The sequence below is a fragment of the Helianthus annuus genome, chromosome 1 (assembly GCF_002127325.2).
Source record: "Helianthus annuus cultivar XRQ/B chromosome 1, HanXRQr2.0-SUNRISE, whole genome shotgun sequence".
NCBI classification, from domain to species: domain Eukaryota; kingdom Viridiplantae; phylum Streptophyta; class Magnoliopsida; order Asterales; family Asteraceae; genus Helianthus; species Helianthus annuus.
This window is the reverse complement of record NC_035433.2, coordinates 71,448,781-71,464,256: the sequence shown is the minus strand read 5'-3', so window position 1 is coordinate 71,464,256 and position 15,476 is coordinate 71,448,781. Positions and strand designations below refer to the sequence as shown.

Below are 15,476 nucleotides of genomic sequence, written 5' to 3'. Positions count from 1 at the left end.
TAATGTTTTTCTTTTCTCTATTTTTAGGGACTTCCAGTGTTAGCTGGCCCTTCTTTTGGCAATAAAATGTTAACGTTGGTTGTTAAAAAAAAATATGTTACTAGCTTTATTAAATATTTAGATTGTTTTCTTGAAACAAATGTTAGTATTTTCATCTAGCAGTAAGTAGTAGTTAATGCAATCATCGTTTCAGCCATAAATTATTCATTTTTATTTCTTTGAATTCTTAATTATATTGTGCAGTATTACATTACATAACATATGATGTAACAACATATTACATATCCATTAAATATTACATTTAAATCATCCGCCTTTAAAAACAAAAGATAGTCCTATTTATTGTTTTTAAAAGTGGGTGCTTTATATCATTGATTTATATATTTAAAGTATCCGTGTCTTATACGGGTGGCTTCACAAAAAAAATATATTATTTAGCACTATTGACATAAATATTTTAGTGAAAAAAACATTTCAGTACTAACATAAATATTAAATTACACTTAAATGAAATATATGAATACGAAATGTGACTTGGACGTAATAGAATTGGCTTGATTTTTGGTCCAGATTAATGCACTTTGGTCGTTTTTTTCATGTGATACGCAATGTGACTTGGGCGTTATGGCTTCGGCTCATCGAATTTGGTTTTTCTTTTGACCCGTTACGCGACTAAGCACGTTTGCCACAGATCCCTCTATAGAACGCCATGGTTAACAACCAACAAACTAATAGAATACATTAGAGCACTAATTTATATAAATAGACAATTATAAGTTTTTTTTCCTTAAATAGCAAAGTCATTATGATGGACATGAATTTTATTTTTATCTCGAGACACTACAGAATAAACAGTTATAAGTTTTTTTCTTAAATAACAAAGTCATTATAATGGACATTATTTTATTTTTATCTCGAGAAACTACAAATATCCAACTATAATTATTTATTTTAATGGACAACGTAATCGTATTACAAAAGGAACGTGCAAATGGGATTATAGACCCATGTATTATACGAGTTTGTATAATAAAAACCATATAATTATATAATTTGTAAAAAACAACTTCATATAATTGTCTTATTATTGTAACCATATTACAATTCACACAACTACCTTGAATTTATCATAAAACCGGCCTATGTTAATCAGCAACATACTGAGATATCATAATAGCCCGTGTGTTATCCTCGTTGAATACTGAAAAATGTGTTTGATATGAATTAGAATTATGAGTTTATGACTAAGTTATCAATCATTTATATAACACACTGAATTAAATTATAACCAATAAGTTTTTTGTTGGTTTAATACAGTGGAACTTATGTCCATCATCGACCAAATATTGTAGTTCTTGTATATCTGGTACTAAATCGTTATCGTTTTGTGCGAAGCCAACAACATGTCCAAGTTAGATTTAAAAGTGATTATGTCATACTAACTAATCAAAATCATATGATTCGTATTAATAAAAAATGTTTGAATAAAAGAAAACCAGGAAGTACAAAATTATGATGACTTACAACAGTTAACCAAAAGTCAGTAATGACTTAATGATATCACTGTATTAATCGTACAAAAGCTTCCGAACCTTGTTATATCTATGCTGGACTTCTAATACTTTATCGTTTGCCTCACCATTGATTGATCTTGAAGCCAAATAAAAGATATAAATTAGGATATTAACACATTATCATATTTAGATATTCAAATGCTTAAACTTAAAAATGGTGAAGTATATTTTAAAAATATACTTGGATTCTATATATTTCTGATCTAGTTATAGATATTTTGGATCTAATTATAATTTGTTGTTCAAGCCTTTAAGGTTCTACTCGAATAACTCCAAATTTTATAAACTCCACAAGTCGTGGTTCACTTTCGAGCTGGTTCATTATACTGTCATTTTGACAGTATAAGATGATGGCACAAAAAATATGGTTGGAAAGGATCATAGTATATTACAAAACAATCTTTTCCGAGTTGTGATTCTAGAAATTTGAATACTTACACATACACCTCCAATAGACAAAATCTCTTGTCAAATGTTGACGTGTATGTTATATGACACAAAATATAAATTCACCTAGTTAGTTTGTATAATTTATGGAATATAGTATTATTTAATAGCTGAACTTGGTAAAACAAACATCCACACCATATAACTTACTGATTTCATCCCTGGAAGACAACGATATTTGAGCTAAAGCCTTTGTTTCATTTACTAAATTATATAACCCTGTAAAAGCTCAAACATAACTAAATAAACATTTATGTATACCAAAAGGTTAAATATAAAAAAAAGCATGCATTAGTGATGACTAAAGACAACGGACCTGACTTGGTATGAAGTCATACGTCTTGAATGCTTTTAACTTTCAGAGGTATTCTCAAGTAGAATTCTCCTCTGCAGATTTAGTGAAGTATATGCATGATATAAATTATCTAAATTAAATATGAATAACAAAATATTGCAACTTTTTTTTACCAGAATCCAGTCCAATCATAGTATGATTCAGTTCTGATTTGTCCATTGCCAAGTGTGCTTCTAAGATTATTTAAGCATTTTCCTTGATTATTTGTGGTACAATATGGTGACTGCGGTAGCAACAACCTCAACAATTTAAATATTTATTTATTTTCTCACATAGTCTCATGGAATAAATAAGTATGTAATTAACGTTATCATTTTATATAGACACATACGCACTTATTGCAACTCAAGTAGCTTCCTTTCTACTTATTTTACTGCATTATGACGTTCTTAGATCTGTGCAAAGGTGTCAAGTGCCTACAACAAAGTCACGCCCTCGAAGCGGGTGTTATCCGCAGGTGGATTTTGGGAAAGTAATACTTACTAACCATAAGATTAGCAAACAATAAAGAAAATATAAATACGAAAAAATCCCATTAAAAATCTACCATGTTCTTGGATTGCTTTGAACGTAGCAAAAAGGGAATAACAATCTAGTTTGGGTGTTTATCAACAGAAATTTGGACATAGCAAAAAAGGAATAACAATCCATTTTGGATAAAGCTTGGAGAACACACCAATATCAAACGATGAAAGATTCAAAAATCAACGTACCTTCGTGGCTAATCGATTTTGACTCGGACATCAACGTTAAATCCTTCTACTGTACATAGAATCAATTAAAAAGTTTAAAGAAATCAAAAGTAGAGTTTAAAACAACTTAAAGAAATTTATGATCATTCGTAAACAAATGAACATGAAAATTGCAAAACAAATACTAAGAAAGACAACCAGATACAAAACTGAACTTCGTTTTACTTAAGACTGTAGTAACCTGGAAGATGTAGAGTAGAATTCATAATCATTGTGGATGAGGGTTAGAAAAATCTTGCGATCAACAGAGATGACCAAAAGATTTGAAGTCAAAACATCCTAATTTGATCCACCAACAAATATTTTAATTCAGAATTCAAATTTTGAATGGAAGTATAAACATCCTAAGTTAATTCCCTTAAACATACTAACATGAAAGAAGAAAACTACCAACGAATTAAGAGCACATTTTAAGATATACGTGGCGAACATAAGAAAAAAAGGCTTGTGAGTGATGTCACTTGTCAAGAAAATAAGGAGGGCTCTTGTATAAATGACACATAATCTGATAGATTAGAAAAACAAAGGTTTATTATACCAGCTATAAAAAGTAAATATGAATTAATTCCTTGTAATACACTCTATTTGTATTTAAATTAAATTGACGTAAAAAGAGTTATTTAAATTAAATTCACCTAAAAAGAGTTATGTAATACTTTTTATTTGTATGTTAGGCTATTTGGTATGGGTGATGCTCATCTTTGGAGGATGACCCTTTACGTCAGCCTCATGTAGATTGGGTGTGAGGATGAGACAAAGAGGATGGAGCTAAGGAAATGAAGGATGAACCTAAAATATATATGTATGGGCGGCTAAGCTTTTTGAAACAACTTATTGACTTTTTGAAAAGTCATAAGCTCTAAAATGATGTTTGACAATGAGGGTGTATGTGAGGGGAAAAAGCCAATAAGTCGATAAGTCACTCCATACTGACTTTTCCAGAAAACCAACAAGTTGTTTCAGAAAGCTTAGCCAAACATGCCCTATATGTTGTATGTATATGTGTGTGTGAGAAGAAGATGCAACAACTTTTGTCTTTATGCGAGCGTCCCCAATGTCTGCTCCTTGACGATTTAGACGACGACGGGGCGGGGGAAATGGTGTGTAGTGCGGCGACGTGCCTTGACGGGGCGAAGACGGTCCTCATACTGTCTAGCACGATGTATAATCTTGTGAGATTTAAGTTAGAATGAAACTAATATAATTTAAATATTTCAAGCATTTTAGGTTGGTGATGATATCTATGTAATTTAATTATATTTTAAATTATAATTATACAAAATTGATCATATTTTGAATTATAATTATAAAACATAGAATGGTAAAATAAAAATGTATATCGAAAAATCAATTTTTTTTAATAAACTAACTAAGACTACATGTACTGGGGCGCGGTGAAGGCCATAGCGCCGGTATGGAGCCCCCCACACCGCCCCCAGGGGCGCCATGATCAAAAAAAAGAAAACCGGCGTGAAAAAATTCGCGGCGCGAGAAGGTGGGCATTTTCCACTTTGGTCCCTGCATTTTACAATTTGGTCCCTGCATTAAAACACTTTGGTCCCTGCATTTTACACTTTGGTCCCTGCATTTTACACTTTGGTTATGATGAGGTAGGGCTTTATGACTACGGCCTCAAGCCCCATAAAGCCCCGGGGTGACGTGGCATGCCACATGGCGCATAACGCCCCTTTGGGGGCTTTATGACTACACATGGCCTAAGGCCATCCGTAGTCATAAAGCCCTTTATGGGGCGTTATGTGACACGTGTCGTGCCACGTCACACAGGGGCGTTATATCACTAGAGCCCGTAGTCATAAAGCCCCTACCATCAATACCTAATTATTAATTTTCGTTTTTATTAATTAATCATAAAAACCTTGCTTTATTTTGATTGGTCCAAACTTTGAAAACAACCCCCTCACCGGCGTTATATATATGGCGCCACCCAACTTTTTTTGTCTCATAAAGCCCCTCGTAGTGGTGTTTGGGGCTTTATAGGGGCTTTATGAGGGAATATAACGCCCCACTACACATGCTCTAACAAGCATATTGGATATACACTTGACACAAAACAAATAATTTTCTAATAATTCTCACCAAATAACTTTCTAATAAATACCCGGGGTGTAATGGGCTGAATAATAAACATGGTTTTAGGTAGGGATAAGCCCGGTACCGGTACATAAAATACCGTACTGAAATTCGCAAATATGAGTATCGGTATAAAAAAACGTTCGGTACGGTATAATATCAGTATTTATGTGTAAATTTTGGTAAAATACCAATATTGAAAACATAAAAAAAAATAAGTACCAAATCGACATCCGGAAAAATTCAATACCGATACTAACACTATGTTCCCGAGTCATTTAACAGGGGGAGGTGAGAGAGGGGAGGAGAAGAAAAATTTTCTCTCCTAATCTCTCTAATTTGGGAGGATGAATATATGGTTATATTTGGTCATATTTTCTTCTCTTTTCTCTCCCCCCCTGTTAAATGAAACTCGGGAACATGGTTTTTCATATTTTTCATCTCTTTTCCTCCCCTCCCCCTGTTAAATGAGTCTCGGGAACAGAGTGTAAATCTCAAATGCTACTCCTTAATTTTAATTTAGGAGGGGATATTAAACTTAAGTTACGGAACCTATTTTGTTAGAGCATTCACATTCTATCCACCAAATCTTGAGAGATGAGTTTTTAAATTATAAAAAGTGGTTTAAGTGGTTGTGAGTGGAGGAGAAAGAAAATGTTACTGTTCATCTGTATATTTGGGGGGACACTGTTCATCCTGTATAATTTTTTAATATATTTTGAAAGTGGTTGTGAGTAGAGGAGAGAGAAAATCTATCTACTATAATAAAAGAAACCACTTTAGGGACACTTGTCATCGTATTAAGCCATCTCTTATAGATAAGTATAATTTTAGTTTAATCTCTTTTAGTTTTTTATTGATAACTCTCCTACTAAATATTATTTAGTTTAATATCTTATATTATAGATAATCCTCCTATTAAATATTATTAGTTTAATATCTTATGAATAATTATTATTTAGTTTAATTTATTTGAATTAACTATATTTGAAAGTTTTGTTTAGTTTGGTAACAAATAGATTTTACAAAATTTAAAATAAAATTAACTAATATTATTTATCATTTATACATTTACGGAGTTTTAAATAAAAGGGTTAAATTTATTCAGACTTCGCTAAAAAAATTTTACAACAACAGAATAATCCATTTCTATCACGAAAACCAAACTTTGTATTAATATATTAAATATTTTTATTTTCACTATACAAAATTACATTTACTCGACCCATGTAATACATGGAATACATGAGGTTTTTTAAGATTTAACTTTTTATTATTTGATATAAAATTAGATTAATTCAATTTGTATAATACACGAGGTTTCTTAACGATATATATTTTTTATTATTTAGTACAGAAAATTACATTTATTCAAACCGTGTAATGCGCATACTTTTAAAGATGTAATTTTTTTATTATTTGGTATATAAAATTACATTTATTCAACCCGTTTTATAAAAGAGGTTTTTTAAAGATGCATTATTTTATTATTTGGTAAACAATATTACATTTATTCAACCCGTGTAATACACATGGTTTTAAACATATGACTTTTTTATTTGGTATATAAAATTACATTTATTCAACCCGTACGATATGGTTCTTTTAGATATAACTTTTTATTATTTAATATATAAAATTATATTTATTCAACGGATACAATAAATGAGGTTTTTAAAGATATATTATTTTATTATTTAGTATATAAAATTTATTTATTCAAACTCGTGTAATACACGGGGTTATAACCTAGTGTAATATATATTGAAAATGAGAGAGAAAAAGTATTTGTTTTTAGTGGAAATATATTGATATAAGAGTTGTTTTTTAGTGGAATATATATATATTTTTAGTGGATTGAATGTGAATGCTGTTTAGGGGGGGCCCGGGGGTCGATCCCGGGGGGCGGAGGTACTTCGTCTAGGTGTGTTCCGCTGAGCCATTCAAAAAAAAAAGAATGTGAATGCTGTTATCATCTCTACCTTTGAAAATAACAAGTGGGACCAATGGATCATTAATTTCATTTGAATCTTTTGCCCATTAAGATTCCTTTTTATCATCACATTATGAGTTTACGACTAATAAGTCTTAAAAAATAAAAATAAAAATAAATAAAAGACTAAATAAGTCAAACCATCCTTTTGAAAGCATTTGCTTACTTTCACTCTTTAGCGGCTCTATCCAACTAAATACCCATTATTCCAGGTACTCCATCTCCCCCATGAATATTCACTCTAAATTTCTTATTTTTCTTGTTTAATTTTTTGTTCTTGAAAAGGGTTGTTGATTTTAAAACTCTGGGTGTTCATGAAAACCAATACTTTTCAGCAATTTCAAAAAATTTCTGGGTATGATTCTGTTTCTTTTAACGTTTGTATAATAATAATTATCTGGTTTTCTCAATCCTCAATTCTAATATGATTATCAATTTATCATCAACGTTCAGATTTACAGAAAACGTTGTTGCTTTTTAATAATTTTATTGCAAAACTGCAACACTTTTCAAGTTTCTTTAACAAGAATTGCAGGTAAGAATTATTAATATTTTTATTTATTTATCTCGGTTTCATTAAAGCTGACTGGGATCAACTATGATTACAAGATTCGTTTTTTTTTTATTATTTTAAGGGCTAATTTAGTGGGTTGTTGGAACGAATATTCATCTGGAAAGTGATTATTTGGGATTAGTCAAATGTTTTACACAAAACTATAAATCAAAATTCAAGATTTGTAATTTTGTTGTTTTTATATCAGATATGTTCTTTGTAATTTAGTTGCTAATGCTTGTAATAATTCTCCATAAATGTTAAATGTGCAGCATTTATTAATTTTTATTTTTATTAATTAATTAATTAAATTTTTTTGCAGCAATTGATGGTATAATGGCAGAAATTGTAAATACCACAACTAAGGTTGATACAGAAGAAGATACATACACTAAAGATGGAACTGTTGATTACAAAAACAACCCTGCTAACAGGAACACTACAGGAACCTGGAAGGCCTGCCCTTTTATTCTTGGTAAATTCTGAATTTTTGACTTTTTGAAAGTCAAACATGTTAATTCTCATATCTCAGTTTGATGCACATAGAGTAGTTTTGTCATCTTTTAAATTAGTTATTATATCCTAACAGTTTTGTTACAGTGATTACTAATAATCAATTTTTTGTGTGATGAGTTATTTAATGTCAATTTGAAGTTAAAAAGCAACTCATTTGACTCTTAAAAGTCAAAAACTGAGTTATTGATTTTTTTTTAACAGGAAACGAGTGTTGTGAACGATTGGCATACTATGGAATGAGTACAAATCTGGTACTTTATTTCAAAAACAACCTCCATGAGCATAGTGCTACTGCCTCAAGAAACGTCTCAAATTGGCAGGGAACGTGTTATTTCACACCGTTAATTGGGGCGTTTCTTGCTGATGCTTATCTAGGCAGATACTGGACCATTGCTATGTTCTCAATCATCTATGTAATGGTACGTTTATAGATATATTTATATACATACATGATACATACACATTTCATTATATTATATTTTTTAAGCATATAGTTGTTTGATACTTGAATGCTTGTTTTTTACTTGTCAGTGGGTCAAAAATCAAACGGTTAACATGTTAAAACTTTGCTAAAAAATGGTCAAACGGGTTAAAGTTGCCCAAAGCGTTTTCAAAAGCTTAGGGTGTGTTTGGTTGCGGAAAAGCGTCCATTTTTCTTGAAAATGATTCTATGTTCAAGATAAAAGTGTTAAATGGGCTGCCTAATGTGACCCATCACATGTTAGGCCCGAATGAAAAATTAACCTGTCTTTTAGTGGATTTTCTAATTACACCCCCTGTTCTTTACTATATTTACTGTACAACCCCTCAACTTTAACTTTCATAATATACATGTTTAGTCCCTCCACTTTTATTCATTTTCATATTTTGCTCTTTAGTGTTTTTCCTTTGCTAACGTGACGAGCCAAATCGACAATATCGTTATCCGCATCCGTATTATCGGAACCTGCATTTTTTCCTTTTACCGTTTTGTCTTTTAGTGATTTTTCCGAATATGTACGTTGACGTTTCGATGTTCTTTTCCTCGTTGTTTTACATTATCACTTTCGGTTGCTAGGTATCGTACTGATAATCAAACTCCCGACGAAACGTGGGGTTAAATTTCTAGTTCCTAACATTTATGATTTTGACTTTGTTATGTAGGGTATGACTTTATTGACAATAGCCGCAGCTGTTCCTGGATTAAAGCCAACTTGCGTGTCAAAAGAGGATTGCCATCCGACCGGTACAGGCGTTGCAGTCACATTTTTAGCGCTTTATCTAGTGGCCCTCGGAACCGGTGGGATCAAACCATGTGTCTCATCCTACGGTGCAGATCAGTTTGACGACGCCGATGAGGAGGAGAAGAAGCACAAGAGTTCTTTCTTCAATTGGTTTTATTTCTCAATCAATATTGGTGCATTGATTGCTGCATCTCTTCTCGTTTGGATCCAAGATAATGTGGGTTGGGGTTGGGGGTTTGGTATCCCGGCTGTAGCCATGGCTGTAGCGGTGGTATCGTTCTTTTCAGGAACCCGGTTGTACCGGAATCAGAAACCGGGAGGGAGCCCGTTGACCCGTATTTTCCAGGTTGTTGTTGCTTCATGGAGAAAACGTAGGGTTCGCGTGCCTGATGATAAGTCTCTTTTGTATGAGACTGCGGATACTAAGTCTACGATTGAGGGAAGCCGCAAGCTTGATCACACCAAGGATTTTAGGTAAACAAACTAAAATGATTTTGGTAATTTGATCTTTTTATATAAAAATGGGTCAATTCATGTTATATTTGTTTGATAACGGGTCAAATGGGTTAAACAACGTTTTATAAATGTTTTTATTGAGTAAAATGCCATTTTCGTCCCTGAGGTTTGGTTAGTTTTGCGACTGTCATCCAAAGGTCCGTTTTTCCGCATCTGGATCCAAAGAGTTTAAAATCTTGCCATTTTCATCCGGCTCGTTAACTCCATCCAGTTTTCTCCGTTCAGTCAGGGATATCTCCGTCTTTTTTGTTAACTTAAAGGGCAATTCGGTCAGGGGTATTCTATATGCTTGTACGTAAAGTGAAAAAGACTGCATTGCCCTTTAAGTTAACAAAAAAAACAAAAATACCCCTGACTTAACAGAGAAAAATGAATGGAGTTAACGAGCCAGGTGAAAATGGAAAGATTTCAAACCTTTTGGATCCAATGCGGAAAACAAACCTTTGGACGAAATTCGAAAACTGTCGAAACCTCAGGTACGAAAATGGAATTTTACTCTGCTTTTATTTAAAATAAGTTATATTAGTACAAAGTCTAAAGAAATGAACAAACATGTTTAACATGCACATAAAAATTACTCATTTCATTCAGAACCCGTTTTTACCAACACATAAAAGTACTCGGATCAGAACCCGTTTTAACGTCTTTTCTTGTAGTTTCTTGGACAAAGCAGCTATGGAGTTACAATCGGATCGTGCGAAAGGATCCATCAACCCATGGCGGCTTTGCACGGTAACCCAGGTGGAGGAACTCAAATCCATCATCAAACTACTTCCGATATGGGCCACCGGTATCATCTTCAGTGCCGTCTACAGTCAAATGAGCTCCCTATTCGTTCTTCAAGGAAATACCATGGACTTAACAATCAACAAGTTTGAAATCCCGGCAGCATCACTCAGCATTTTCGACACACTTAGCGTAATCTTCTGGGTCCCAGTCTACGACCGGGCCATTGTCCCCTTGGCCCGGAAATACACGGGCCACAAATCGGGTCTCACCCAGCTCCAACGAATGGGTGTAGGTTTAGTCATCTCAATATTTGCAATGCTATCAGCCGGGATTCTAGAAGTCGTCAGGCTCGGGATTGTTAAAAGAAACAATTATTATGATGTGAAGCACATTCCAATGTCGGTTTTATGGCAGGTCCCGCAGTATTTCTTGATTGGTTGTGCCGAAGTCTTTACATTTATTGGACAACTGGAGTTCTTTTATGATCAAGCACCGGATTCTATGAGGAGTTTGTGTTCGGCTTTATCGCTTACAACCAATGCTTTCGGGAATTACTTGAGTTCGTTGTTGGTGACAGTCGTGACGGCGACTAGTACTAAAGGAGGCAAACCCGGGTGGATACCGGATAATTTGAACCGCGGGGAATTGCAGAACTTTTTCTGGCTTTTGAGTGGTTTGAGTGTTGTTAATTTCGGGGTTTATCTTGTTGTGGCTAAGTGGTACACTTATAAGCGCGCTGTCGGGACTCTTCGTTAGGAGGCGTAACGTGCAAAGATTGTTCGAGTTCATAGAAATGGTTTGATGTTTGTTTTAAGTTTATGAAAATTCTGTTTGTGTCAGTTGGTAAATTTAAAGTTATAATTATGAAAGATGGATGAAACCAAGTGTTTTAAGTTTAAACACTCTTTCCAAAAGTACTTCTACTCTTTTACATATCGTGGGTGAATTACACATAATATATAACTAAACACATACCAAGTGTCAGCTCAATAAATATAAAAAGTTTTCGGTAAAATTTACATTTACAAGCGAAAAAACAAGAGGGAGGGGGCAACTAAGATCCTCCCCCGGTGTTTTTAATAAAGAACTACAACATGTCATGTAATGTTAGTCAAGTGTTACATTTATGCCCTTTAAAGGGAATTGATCTGTTGTGGCTAGAAAAGTAGTTGAGACATGCCTAAAGACGATATTTACCAAGTATTATCAAATTTCAAAACATGTGTATGATAACGTTTGATCACGAGGGTAGACGATCATCTTAGAAAGGTTAACTTTGGTGAACCAACCTCATATGTGTGTCACACTCACCGCCACATTAACCCTTTTAGTTATGTCATTCATGGGTCTTGGATTTAGATACGAGTGTGTAATGCACCTCCTGTAACCACTCTTATTATAGTATGATTGAAATTCCTGTAGTCTCGCTAGTAAATTCCACCCTTGGTAAAACTAACACTAAATTCAACAACATATATGTCTAATTTTAATTATAATCTTCAACACCATCCATTGATATAAATGTCTTGTTACAAAACTAAGTATTAATCATAGTTATTTACTTTATAATGAACACATCAAAAGCAAATACATGACAAAATTTCATATGACATGTTACCATATCAACTTCCTTCCATCATAGAATCATTATACTTATTCTAAATGTGGGTAAGATGAAAGACACCTAACGAAGCAATCCTAGGGCCAACACCCCCAACAACCGCCCCAGTTAATAGTAGAGCTCTCAGGATATTCTGTCCTTTGTGAATCCACAACTGCACACATACAACAATTATCATTTGTCCATCAAACTTATTGTTTGCATATAAATCAACATACCAGATATTATTGATGGTTGAACTCAATTACAATCACTAGGGCTAACATTTTATGACATGATATGACTCGACACGTGGTTAAATAGCTCTGGGACATAAATGGGTCGATACATTAATGGCATGAATAAAATGTGTTTAAGTGTATGGGTTTAACCTGCCTAACATGTTTATGACATGAATAACAATGTCAAACTAATCGTGTTAATGGGTTAATAGTTGATATGACACGTTTTAGACCCGCTAGTCAAAACGATGTAGATGTATGAGTTTATAGAAAAAAAAATATATCATGTATAGATTCCCTCCCCTAACCCGTTACCGTAGTTCGTTAAGGATTGTGTGAATTGTAGTATATGGTAACTTTACATATATTGTGTTAGTTATGCCTTATTAATTTTTTAAGTGAGTTGTGTCAATAATTGTTTTAGATTTGTCGTGTCATTCATGTTATTGAAGCAGTTATATTTGATAGTGTTAAAGTGTCATGTGACACTCTTAATAAATATAATTTCATGAGTGTTTAAGTAACAACACGTTAAATAGTCATGCTAAACACAATAGTCATGCTAAACACAATGTTATTGAAGCAATTATATTTGATAGTGTTAAAGTGTCATGTAACACTCTTAATAAACATAATTTTGTGAGTGTTTAAGTAAACAACGTTAAATAGTCATACATAATTTTGTGAGTGTTTAAGTAAACAATACGTTAAATAATCATGCTAAACACATGATATTGAAGACGAGCCATTTAACGCAACATGGCAAAGTTTTGTGTCTCTAACAACAACTTAAGTTTGAAACCACATCTTTTTACCGAAGAAGTAAATTCAAATTTGACAGTAATAAAAATATCGAATAAATTGTTTTTCAAATTAAAACGAATGGAAATAAAATCGATAAAATTCGTCAAAATGGGCTTTTTTTTTTTCTTCCTAAAAGAGAAACATAAATACACTAGCAATGATGAAAACAGATTTGGCCCAATAATAAAAAAAAAATAGTTTTTTCTCAATAAAATCTTGTGTCACTTTATTAGTTAGCCTCTTGTTTCAGAGTTTTAATTACAAAAAATATATAATTTGATATGATTTAATATAACTGCTTTTAGGTGACCCGGCCATTTTTACATGATTTACTTTCGATCTCCACAATTTTTTTTTTCACAAAACTGGGCCAATTGCTAAGTTTGTGACGGCAAATAATTCATAAAAATTATAGCTAAGCACAACTAGCAAATAATCTTATTTGAAAACAAAATAAAATTAAATCGAATGTATTTAAATTTTAATTTTTTATTTTGATATTTCTCACTTTGTAATGATCATCCGTAAAAGTAGAATCACTTAAAATGTTTTTTTAATATTACAAACTTACATGCATACATACGTTCACTACTATAAATTTTTTTTACCTACGAATAATTAACCATCAAAAGTGTTTGTCGGCGACGAATTACCAACGGTTGATCATCGATGGATCTTACCATCAATAAAAGATATATAGTGATTACGTACGTACATACATATATGTATGGATATGCTTGTATCAACCTGTATTGTATATATAATCATGTATTATACCTTTTGAATTCTGAGTTTGAAAGAAAGAAGTTCTTCCCGCGTAAGAAATGAGAATAAACACAAAAAGAAGGATGACGAAGAAAGTAAACGCATAGGACCTCATTTTCTGATAACTACAAACTAATATTCTTCTATTTATATAGAAAAAAAAAAACATATGATAATTCAATGGATCTACGTATGATGTGGAAATTTTAGTCACGGACGATACGTAAAAGGTTATAATGTACGTGGCCTAGCAGACAGATCGACACCACGAGTCCAATATGAAAAAGGCAGTTATAGTTTACAAGAAAGTGTGATTTTTATTAGAAAATGAACTATAATTATTATAATAGATTTTTATACGACTTCTTTTCTTGAATGGAGACGATTTATACACGACTAAAATTTGTATCTCCACTATTGTTGATACTATATTATATTAGTAATAGATTTTAAAGTAGAGTTTATTTTTATATGAAATTTTATTTCTATCTTATAAACCAAGTTAAATCAATACTATATAATAAAAGAAACCATTTGAGGGACACATGTCGCTCTATGAGATGGTCTCAATTTTATTTTCCCATCTAAATAAGTATTATTATGGAAATTCGATTATTAATAATATTGAATTTAAAATTTAAAATTTATAAAAGAGATTGGGATGATTTTTTAAACTAAATCGGTGATATAATCTTATTGATTATATCATGTTATATTCATGTTCAATTACAAATTAAGTTTACCTATACTTATTTTATTAATTTCAACATTAAGAAGACTTAATAATTTTTTTCTTTAACATTCGAAACTTAATCAATTTTAAATGTATTAAGGCATAATAAACATACGTATATATGTGATGAAACATTATACACTATATAAATTATCAACTTTTGTGTGCATTAAGAGTTGTAAATTATGTTTGAGGAGTTTTCCAAAAAAAAAGAAGTTGATTTTATACTTTTAGTCCAAAAGCATTTGATGTGTTATTGTTAACCCAAAACTATTTAGGTTACAACTTTTAGCTCTAAACTTTTTATCTTTTCAGTTTAAACTTATAACTTTTTTACTTTCAACTTTGGTTTCCTGTACTTTTCATATTCCGCAAATTTTTTCGTTTTACGCTTCGTTCTAAATTTTGCAAGTTAACACGACGCAACGTGCGTGTGTGGTTCAACATTTTTACGTTCCGTTTAAGCTTCGTCATAAGTTTTGCGAGTTAATAAGATGCAATGTACGTGTGTAGTTCAACGTTTTTATGTCGTCTATTTTTTTTCCTGTTTGACAAGTTCGTCATAACGTGCGGGTCCTAAATC

General features: G+C 32.2%; 1 protein-coding gene across 3 annotated transcripts; it reads left to right on the top strand.

Moving 5' to 3' along the window:
- Positions 1-7,293: 7,293 nt before the first annotated feature.
- Positions 7,294-11,666, top strand: LOC110868581 (protein NRT1/ PTR FAMILY 8.1). 3 transcript variants are annotated; one of them, XM_022117784.2, is made up of 5 exons: positions 7,294-7,424; positions 8,088-8,240; positions 8,483-8,700; positions 9,425-9,978; positions 10,677-11,666. In XM_022117784.2, exons 2-5 carry the CDS (start codon positions 8,102-8,104, stop codon positions 11,503-11,505), a joined length of 1,740 nt encoding a protein of 579 aa, XP_021973476.1. In that variant the 5' UTR covers positions 7,294-7,424; positions 8,088-8,101; the 3' UTR covers positions 11,506-11,666. The 3 variants fall into 3 exon arrangements, with proteins under 3 accessions (XP_021973476.1, XP_021973484.1, XP_035832989.1); XM_022117792.2 differs by lacking the exon at positions 7,294-7,424 and adding an exon at positions 7,431-7,567; XM_035977096.1 differs by lacking the exon at positions 7,294-7,424 and adding an exon at positions 7,729-7,747.
- The last annotated feature ends 3,810 nt before the right edge of the window (positions 11,667-15,476 follow it).